A 9695-nucleotide genomic window follows, 5' to 3' on the forward strand; every position below is an offset into this window, starting at 1 on the left:
AGTTACAGATTGTGGGTTTGCATGATTTAATGAATATAATCTATTCCAGTAGACCTGCAACTATCCTACTTTCACAAGCTCATAAAAGTCCATTTTTGATTAATCTCTATTACAAATCCTACCCATTTTAAGTTAATATTTTATGAGTAATGAATAATCACATAAATGAGCAGCCTCAATAAATAAAATTAGCTGAAATCCTGTCTAGAGGCATCTCTTTAGCCCCAGTAAATATTTTCAAATATGAAATGGAGCCATATTAATATATTTCATTACAATTTATGTGTATACGTGATGCAGCTGTTTTGATCCCAGAATGAGAAACTAGAAACCCGAGACTGGGATGCCACCTAGTGTTACGACTTAATATTCAACCTGAAAACTGCATAATGTTAAACTGCCATAGGAGGAAGAGTTGGCATCAGTCCAGCATAATGCACCAAACCACTGTAAATGTGTTAGCTTCGTCTTCAACATCAACTGTGATGAGCTGAGTTCATAGGCCAGCACGAGAAACACTAATGTTGTACTTTTCCCTGAAATTACAAAAAACAAACAAAACTAATAGTACATAAATTTATGTGTGCAATAAGGAATCAAAACGTATTTCCAAAAGGTTACATTCCTGCAAACAAGGCAAGATAGTATATCTTATATCTTTAGGGAACAGACTGTAATTGTACCTCCTCTCTGTGCCACAGGAGTCATCTATTGTAAATGAACCTCTTATTGCCCAACTAGTACACAAATCAAAGAAAATATACACATTATACAGCTCTATAATGTGAGCTAAGTATTGAGTAACGTGAAAGGTCACTTTGATGCATCCAGTGGAAATTTAGGGCAGATCCCTCTGAGCAAGAAACTTTCTGGCTCTGCTCTACTGCTTTCAAATGTCAAATGCAGTGTCTCCTGCTCATACATACACACAAACTCATGTAGAGACCCATGCACACTCACTTTCTGTCACTCTCTCTGACAAACACGCTCACCCTCTCTCTAATTTCCCTCGTGTCTCTCTGCAGTGAGCTCACTGCAGTGCGACTCTCCTCACTCCCTCCTCGCCACCATCCGTATAATAGAATATCGATTGCTCGCCTTTGCCGCAGTGTGTAAGCGAGTGTGTGTGTCTGACTGGGGCCCTCCAAGGTCATCGCCATGGCAACAAGAGCATGGGGTGCTCTCGCTGTGCTGTCACAGAGCACAGGTCAGAGGGGTCACATGAATAGGGGGACCGTACAGGGGATAAGAGAGGGTTGGAGAGCGCTGCAGTGTTTGTTGTACTACAGATAGAGAAGCTGCGAGGGCTGCATGTGTCCTATTCCACTGTGCATTCATACCAGACTAGAATAATGCACACTAAGTGCCAGAGGACACTGAGTTCACTGCAACTCCACAAACCTGGGTCAACTATAGTTATGCATGAAAGAATGGCTGAATTAACAGAAAGCAAAATAACAGAACTAGACATCAAAAGGCTTAAGAAATAAATCAGAATCCATCTTTACATCAGGGGTTTATTCCTCTCCTAAACTGCCATTTAAATACAAAAAAACCCCAACTTGCATTAAAACATAAACAAATTAATAATTATGTTCAAAAATGATATATTTTAGGTCAAGAATGACTTTCAGATCTAAATATTGCTAGCATAGCTGATAAACGTGCACTCAGAAGATAATCAGACTATACCCAATATAAAACATAATTTCTAAGCACTGACACTTTAAGAAGTCTTTTCATTAACATATATATCCCTTCATGTTTTTTTTTTTTTTAAGTGTAAAACTTTGCATGCATATATAATCTTTACATTGAAAGAAAAAGGAAACCACTTCCCAAGATTGCAACATCACAGAGTATAACATGAGACATTAATGTGCTGAGTGATGTGCCACAGTTTAAGAGATATTGTAGGGAGATAAAGGCTATTTGACAAACCAGAGGCATCCATGGTTTTAAGTACATCAAGAAAGGCATAACATGTATGATGATGTGCTTGAACACTTGATCACATATTTCATATTTTGCATACAGTCATTTCTTTGAAAAGCTAAAATGTCTGTAACAACTTTTCAAAGGCAGTTTGAGAGGCATTCTTGATACACTAGCAAAGGAAAAATACAGGGAATACACAATGCACGTGTAGCTCAGGAATCAAGGACCTAGGAGTAATTTTTTTTCAATCCCTCCGGGCTGATGCAATTACGGGGTCAAAGTGAAGCTCGACCCTCAACCAGCACCTGTTGAGATTACAACCTGCTCTTCACACCGGCTCCATCAAGAGCTCTTCCATGTCAGATCCCTCCAGCTCACGGAACGCAGCATGGGAGCCAATCACAAACAGTGTCGCTCCTGACAGGAGACATGACAAATGGAAAAGGGGAATGGAAAGGGTAGGAACAGTAAGGAGCAGGGTTTTTCTTAGAGCGTCCACACAGAAATTGTGTTTGCAATTATATTAACATAATGTGGCTAACATTCCTGCACAAACATTTTCACTCATTGTGTCCTGTACATTAATAACAGTATAAATGCTAACTTATTTTATTTGGCTTACCCAGAACCCAAAAGACTGCGGCTCCAGCTCCAGCCAACCAGAACACAGGCAGTGAGACAGCTCCAGCTAGGCTCATCTGGTGAGGGACAGTCAGCTCCTTGCCTTGTTGACAAGAATATTTTAGATTTGAGAAAACATGCAACTGATAGGAACTAGCTATTTGATGCATCAGGCAGATCTGGTGAGTTCTTATGTGAGAAATGTATTCGCTATTCTTGGGAAAACAATGCATGCAACTCTGCTCTGATCTTACAGTGAACAAGAGATAGTTTCCAAGTTGCTTTAAAAACCTAGAACATTGCACAAAATTGGGTAAAAAAAAAAAAATATTGTTTTACATATTTGAACTAAAGTGGGTGGGCTTGACATCTCTTGGCAAACACGTGCAAACACAAAGATAGGAATTTAGAAAATCAGTCAAATATCCCTGGTGATTTTAAGAGTTCAATTTATTTGGCACATTTACAAGTACACATTTAAAGGTTGTGACAGCTTCACTCACCAAGGATAACCAGTTTGGACTCCAGGGACTTTAGGTGGATTATGTAGAAAGCTCCAGCAAACACAGCCAAGGCAATGAGTAGCATGGGAGAGCTGATACTAGAGAGAAAAAACATTGACAGTGTCATCAGAATTTGACTTTTTTTTTTTTTTTTGACTTTTTAGAAAGTTCTCCTATGCATAAAGGGCACAGGGTTGTTAAAGTATTTCCACGAACAAACTAAGACAACTCTAAATAGTTTTTGACCTCACATGCAGTAAAGGATGAGACCCAGAAAGATAAAAGTGTAGTTGCTGTTGTAGGTTTCCACATTTTTCACCACCCTCTGACAGAGTTCTCCAAAATTGCGAGGTTTTGAGAACTTGCGTTGGTCCACAAAGCTGGCCCATGGTCGAATGGACACTCGACGCTTGTCGATCCACTCTTTAGCTGTACCCACTGAGAAGCCTTTAGGGAACCAGAGCCTGTGAGATAAGGCATTAAGGAGTAGTAAGTATCTCATTTAAATAATACATTTTTCAAACTGACCCACAGAGACTAGTTTCTGTTAGCTCTGGACTGGAGATATGTAAAAGCTCTTGCATATCTGTTAGCAGGTAGGTAGTATCAACCACTGTACGTGCACAGTACACACCGCGTCTGTATTTATACGAAGAAAACAACAGCAGCAGATTCTTCAGCATAGTTTCATTGGGTAGAATTGAAAAAATTTAATCAACATGTCACAACTGTCTAGATGATAGTGTTATCTATAATACTATATGGAAATGCCCAGTAAAAATAAAAGGAAGAGTCCTTACTTTGCCAAGACTCCACCTCCGCCTGTGCCAGTTGGATGAGCATCCTCCGCACTGAACAGATCCCCAGCCTTGCTTTCCATGTCTATAAGACAATTCTCCCCTGTTGGGGCTCCAGATGACATCTACAGACTGTCTGCCACAAAGCAATGATAGGTAAATAAAAATAAAAGCATCATCAGCTACTCATTTTTTTCCTCTACAAATGGCAGTCCACAGATTAGATTGGTGTTGACCTGATTCTTTTAAACATACAGCAACAAACTAACAACTTTATCATTACAACTCTGAAAGATATTAAAAAGTAGAATTCTATTATTGTTCCAAAACTCCACTTCATATAAATAATCTGCATTTACCAAGTACAAATAGCAGGCAGATTATAATTTATCAAAATTTAGGAATCAATTGCGTTATCGATCATTTTCTTTTGAGTGTGAAAAAATAAAATAATCTACTTTTATCTTGTACCTTGTGATGGCCATTTCTTACTGACTTTGAATGTTTCCTAAAAGCCTACTCCATCCATTAAAGATACCAAAACATTTCACAGTAAATAAGTGAGTGAATAATAAACTGAGCTGAATCAGTAAGTATGTGCTGAGTGACTAAAGCCACACAGTGAAGCTATCTGGAGGACTTCAGGAAAATGTTGGGTCAACAAAACCAGGGCTTGGTCACTGCCACCTCACTCCCCAAGCAGGATGTGTATGACATAACCCTACAGCTTTTATTTCTACAGTAACATCCATAACTTCCCCTGAGGTGCGCTGTGACATATGAACAATAATTAACATTGTTTTTGTTGTAGCTAGCATTAGAGCTAACGTTCACGTCTACTTCAGGTGCCAGCGGACTCGTCGGTTTTTTCCCTCATCGCACCACATAACACGCAGGTACACGTTTAAAAACAACACAATGCCGACAAAATTGTGGTCGTTCGGACAAACATACTCACGGGGGAAGTTTAATGAGAGTATCGCCGGTCTTCTGTCGCTCCTCTGGTTCAGGGATTTGAGGAGGATGTTGTTTAACTTCCTGCTGCCCGGACGCAAAACATCGCCACCGATCGACCAGAATGGGAACCGCCGGTGTCAGTGAAGGTAACACTGATTCACGTGCTGTGTTTTGATGTTTTCATTTTTTTGCCACTTTTGCGTCACTGAAAGATTACTGTATATTACACAATGAGTGCCTTTAGAGGATGTTTTACCTCCCAGGTATTTAACCTTTTTGGGGCTTTTATCTTGCCCCCCCATCAAGTGAGTCCTTAGGTGGCAACATAAATGGCTTCAGTAATGAACGTATTCATCTGCTTCACATAGTTCACCTGACTACAACACGAAAACCTGCTGACACATTAAGGATTCAGTCATCTAACGATACGGTGCAGCAGTAAATGTTGTTATTCTGCTATTTTTTATTTATTTATTTATTTTTTTTGTGTGTGTGTGTGTGTGCTTCTTTTCATAGCCTCCCTTAAGTGGAAAAAAACAGCATTTTTTTCCCCTTCTGGGACAATATAACTAAAACAGCTGACTTGTGATCGTCATCCTTTCTCCGGATGTGCCCGAGGAGGAAATATCTGACCGAGGATCAGCGACACTAAACGTGACCTGACGTCATCGTGCTGACGGAGGCCGCTGATTGGTCAGTTCCTCGGCGTTATTGTGCTGCTGCCACCTCTGCAAAGCGCCGTGGGAGCTAAACTCGACGAGAATAAGTAGCGAGGTGAGTCTGCAGCCACTCTGTGTCTTTACATTTGTTTCAGGGAGCTGGAAACTCTTTCATATCCGTGTTTGTCCATACGACCCGCCGGTATCAAGACCCCTGTTTGGCTAACACAAGCTAACAAGGCTTTTAGCTAGCAAGCGATTTCACGTTAATGTCCGCAAATGAAGATGCAACAGACATTTCCGTATTGAACGGTATAGGCGTTTTATTTGTCACTATCAGGGGAACCCAATTTCTTGATTTGAATTTGTTTATTTACCTCAACAGCTGTGTGTAGTGTAGCTGTTTTTTTTTTTTTTTTTGCTTGTCTGTTTGTTTGTTTGTTTGAAGCCCTCAGAAAAACGTTATTACGTAACGTGCCGAGAGCGTAATTTACTCCACCGGCTGCCGCTGGGCGTCTGAGGACAGACTAACAGGCCCTTTGGTCTCCAGTTGCGTTAGTTCACCACGAAAACAACAACAACATAACACATTCACAGCTGGCACTTTGTGTGTGAAGACGGCGACAGGAGCTGTGACTGCTGGGTGTGCAGGCACAGGCCTTTACATGTCACACATCGACGTCTCCATTCACATTAGCGTCAGGCCTGACGGGACAGCAGACGGTGGTCTGGTCTAGTTTACAGGAGCTGTGTGTGTCAGTCTGACATTATCAGAACCGGCTGCTTTTCAGGAGCGAACTTCTGCACACGATAGAATTGACCTCTATGTCAATCCTCTCAATACAGTAAAGAAATGTATATAAAACGCAGAGCTGGGTCAGGATATAGTCGTCATGTTAGGAAAAATACTGCAATTTAATTTATTTGCTTGCACTGCCATGCAGCATTTACATTTTATTTGTAGTGTTGGTAATAAGGCTGGGCTTCAGAACAGCAGAAACGTACTCCAAACTCAACATTTTGACAACTGAATCTTAACATGTCTGCTTGTGTAATTTTTTTTAAAGTTCATATGTCTATTTCATGTAGACATATTCATAAATTTAATTTATGCATTTGCTTTGTCCCTCTACAGCCTCGACATAAGTGTGAAGGTGGGGAAAGGCCATACACAGACCCCAAGCATGGCCTCAGTTCATCACCAAAGGCAGCCTCTAAGAGATTCGTTGTACTGGGATGAAACAGAGTGTCTGAACTACTATGGGATGCTGTCACTCCATGAGGTCTTTGAAATAGTTGGTTCCCAGCTGACGGAGACTGACATTGAAGTCCTTTCATTCTTGCTGAATGAAACCTGTTCTGCACAGCACCCACTTGATCCAGTAGGCTGGACAGTCGAAGCCAGTGAGGGCAATCCAAATGACTCAGGAGTGTCGCCAAGTCCTGAGCTACTAAAGGCCTGGAGGCGTTTAAAGCCTCAGGCCACTCAGTGTCCCTTAGTGGCCTCATTTAAGCCTAAAAGTGGCCTTGAGCTGTTGCTAGAGCTAGAGAGGCATGGATACCTCTGTGATGGCAACCTGGAGCCACTCCTACAACTACTACGAGTCCTCACTCGTCATGATCTGCTGCCTTTAGTATCCCACAAAAAGAGGAGGACAGGTGAGGATCAATCACTTAGTGCTCATGACCAGATTTCAAGATTATCCTACTGTGGGGTTGCTACTGTTAAATGGCCTGCTAGAATGTGCCAGTCATAGCTGTGTGTCCTGTCAAAGTCTAATGATTACTAATATATGCTTTTTGTGCTTCTCAGTATCTCCAGAGAGAACGGGACAGAGGTGTGGAACAGAAAACAGAGAGTCGGTGTGCATCTCTGGAATGCGACACAGCTGTAGACAGACAGATATGCCTTTTCCATCTTTCACACAGCAATTGAGAACTGGTAAGTGCAATGTAATCCAGTATCTAGTTGTCTAAAAGTTTGGCAGTAGTAGCTTTTAATTCTCTCTACTTGTACTTTAAATGTATTGAAAGGACTGGAAGAAACTTCCTCTTACTTTGTGACAAACAGTAGTTTTTTTTTTTTTGTTTTTTTTTTCCCCTCCAAGTCAGTGTTACAACCCCCCCTCTGTCAGTCAAAGACAGTAGACATTTCAAAATTATTACATTCTTTGTTCATCATTGTTTATAATGCAACATTTTTAAACTGCATTTAATGTCAGTGGTCATGTGGTGAAAACCATATTGAAATCCAAGTGATTTGCACTCAAGTCAGAATTACAATATCCTGAATTTAGGAGTTTGTTGATTATTTGCAATACCATTTGTTTTGGCTTTCAATAGGTAAAGCTAAGGATATTTTGTTCAGATATTAGCAAAAATAGATAAACACGGAACTATTTATAGGAATGAGATGAAAAGGAGCAGGCATAAAATATGACCACAGCAATTATCATAATTTCACAAACTAATTAGATACCTTTTTGTTAGATATTTACCCTCCTATGCCTGGGCCACCCACAAGGAGGAGGAAAAAGAAGAGGGGAAATGGCTGGAGCCGCAGGCCCAAAAAAACAAGCAGGCAGAGCCAACCACTGCCTCCACCACCAGCACAACCACTGCCATCACGGAAAGTGTCCTGTGGTAAGTGGTGTTTCTGCATTTTGTATCACTTCATCTCTTGCTTTCAGTACTGCCTTCACCCCCCCCCATTTTCTCTTCCAGATCACCCCTCCCAATGTTTTATTTATAAATCAGTCAGTATCTCATTCAATCTATTAACTTAAGCATCGACACATTTTCTGTTCTGTGTTATTATTTTATTCTTCAGATGTTGTTTGTCTGTGCTGAGCCCCGGCTTGAGTTAAGCAGTTAGCATGCAGTCTTTTATTTTTTCCTTTTTAATTATTTAACAATCCTCCCATATCAGAAGGCACAGAAACTTTGTACAGTGAGTAAATTATTTTTTAAACACGATATTTCTCTTAATTCATGACAAAGAAAAGATTCAACTTTGTTTATTGACTCTTCTTCACTCTATGAAATTGTCACTTGAGCCTAAAAAACAGCTGGTAATACACCAGCTACACCAATACTACCAGGGAAATATAGATCAGGAGGTTTTGTTTGTGAAATATCAGCACACATTGACCGTTACAAGGATTTTGATCTGCACAGATTTAAAATGACGAACAAAACTAAACTCGCCTGGCCTTTTTTGGGGTTTGCAGTGTTGCAGAGCTGTATTGGACTAGAATATGCATTTAATATATCAAATGGGTGTAAATCTCTCTGGTGCAGGACATGAGCCAGGACTTAAATGCCGTAGTTCACAACAATTGATTCAACTCTTGGGCACACATCTGGCACATGAAATTGCTTGCACTTTCTTCTCGTTTGACTGACACTTTCCATTTACATGCTCGGACATTGTCATGCTCTTAACAGTAACATCAACATCTGGAAAATTGTGTCACCCTATCTGTTTTTCCATTCAGCCCTTTTTGCACTCCTCCTCCTTGATTTCACTGTTTCTTTAACCCATTGGACTATGTCCAGCTGCTGTTGTACAAAGAGTGCGGACTGGTAGGTTGTCTCTTCTCTTTTTTGTCTACATGCTGAAAGAAGTTGTTCAGTCACCACTAGATGCTACCCCTACTTTGCTTTATTGTCAAGCTTGATACAAAGTCACAAGAGTCAACTCTCAGACCATGCATTGCTTTTAAGGAGTTGTTCAAAATGATCGAACTCAACTGGAACGCTGATCTATATAATCCATAATCAATGTCCTGTTCCACGTTTCAGCTATTGCCTGGCTTTTAATCAGTCAATGCTAGTATCTCTCAGTGATGCACATCAGTTGCTCTTTGTGTGAAGTTTGCTTAGTCATTCATATAGAGCTTGTCAAACATTCCTTTTGGACGTCCTCTTGGTCACAAATATTTCACAAAGGCCTGCTGATTCTAAATCAACTAAAAGCAACGCAACAATGACGACAACCTCTCTTAGCTATTAGGGATGAGTGATGTGCCTGTGACTATAAACATGCTGCTGTCTTGACTCCACATTTGATTCCACCAGGTTGACTCAGGATTGTGACTCAGATCGCGTTACCTAAGACACAATGGATCATGGAAACAGAGGGGAGACTGAGGAACAAAACAAAAAAGTCTGTCACTCCACTCTGTCCTTACATACTGCCGTGTGTGTGATCAACTCAG

At 40.6% G+C, this 9695-nt stretch overlaps 2 protein-coding genes across 4 annotated transcripts in view; one reads left to right on the plus strand and one right to left on the minus strand.

Annotated features, from left to right (window-relative positions):
- Positions 1–1497: 1497 nt before the first annotated feature.
- On the minus strand, positions 1498–4905 carry rabac1 (Rab acceptor 1 (prenylated)). Of its 3 annotated transcripts, none has more exons than XM_029504131.1 (6): positions 4818–4905; positions 3863–3991; positions 3314–3526; positions 3063–3160; positions 2561–2662; positions 1498–2355 (listed from the first exon to the last, which is right to left on the minus strand). In XM_029504131.1, the coding sequence occupies exons 2-6, from the start codon at positions 3982–3984 to the stop codon at positions 2267–2269; spliced, it is 624 nt and encodes a 207-aa protein (XP_029359991.1). In that variant the 5' UTR covers positions 3985–3991; positions 4818–4905; the 3' UTR covers positions 1498–2266. The 3 variants fall into 3 exon arrangements, with proteins under 3 accessions (XP_029359991.1, XP_029359990.1, XP_029359992.1); XM_029504130.1 differs by having other exon boundaries at positions 3863–3995; positions 4818–4902; XM_029504132.1 differs by having other exon boundaries at positions 3863–3995; positions 4814–4883.
- A 590-nt stretch (positions 4906–5495) lies between these two features.
- Positions 5496–9695, plus strand: part of dedd1 (death effector domain-containing 1) — a 10640-nt gene continuing 6440 nt past the window's right edge. The window contains exons 1-4 of the mRNA XM_029504078.1: positions 5496–5590; positions 6611–7134; positions 7289–7417; positions 7966–8118. Coding sequence (XP_029359938.1) covers positions 6660–7134; positions 7289–7417; positions 7966–8118 — 757 coding nt within the window. The 5' untranslated portion in view covers positions 5496–5590; positions 6611–6659. The remainder of the gene's footprint in view (positions 5591–6610; positions 7135–7288; positions 7418–7965; positions 8119–9695) is intronic.

The sequence above is a fragment of the Echeneis naucrates genome, chromosome 6 (genome assembly GCF_900963305.1).
Source record: "Echeneis naucrates chromosome 6, fEcheNa1.1, whole genome shotgun sequence".
NCBI lineage: Eukaryota > Metazoa > Chordata > Actinopteri > Carangiformes > Echeneidae > Echeneis > Echeneis naucrates.

Coding starts and splice junctions, on each gene's coding strand:
- rabac1 (XM_029504131.1), bottom strand. CDS start 3,984: ATGTCATCTGGAGCCCCAACAGGGGAGAATTGTCTTATAGACATGGAA. Junction 2,663..3,062: donor GTCCAAACTGGTTATCCTTG/GTGAGTGAAGCT, acceptor CTTGTCAACAAG/GCAAGGAGCTGACTGTCCCT. Junction 2,356..2,560: donor CGCAGTCTTTTGGGTTCTGG/GTAAGCCAAATA, acceptor GTCTCCTGTCAG/GAGCGACACTGTTTGTGATT.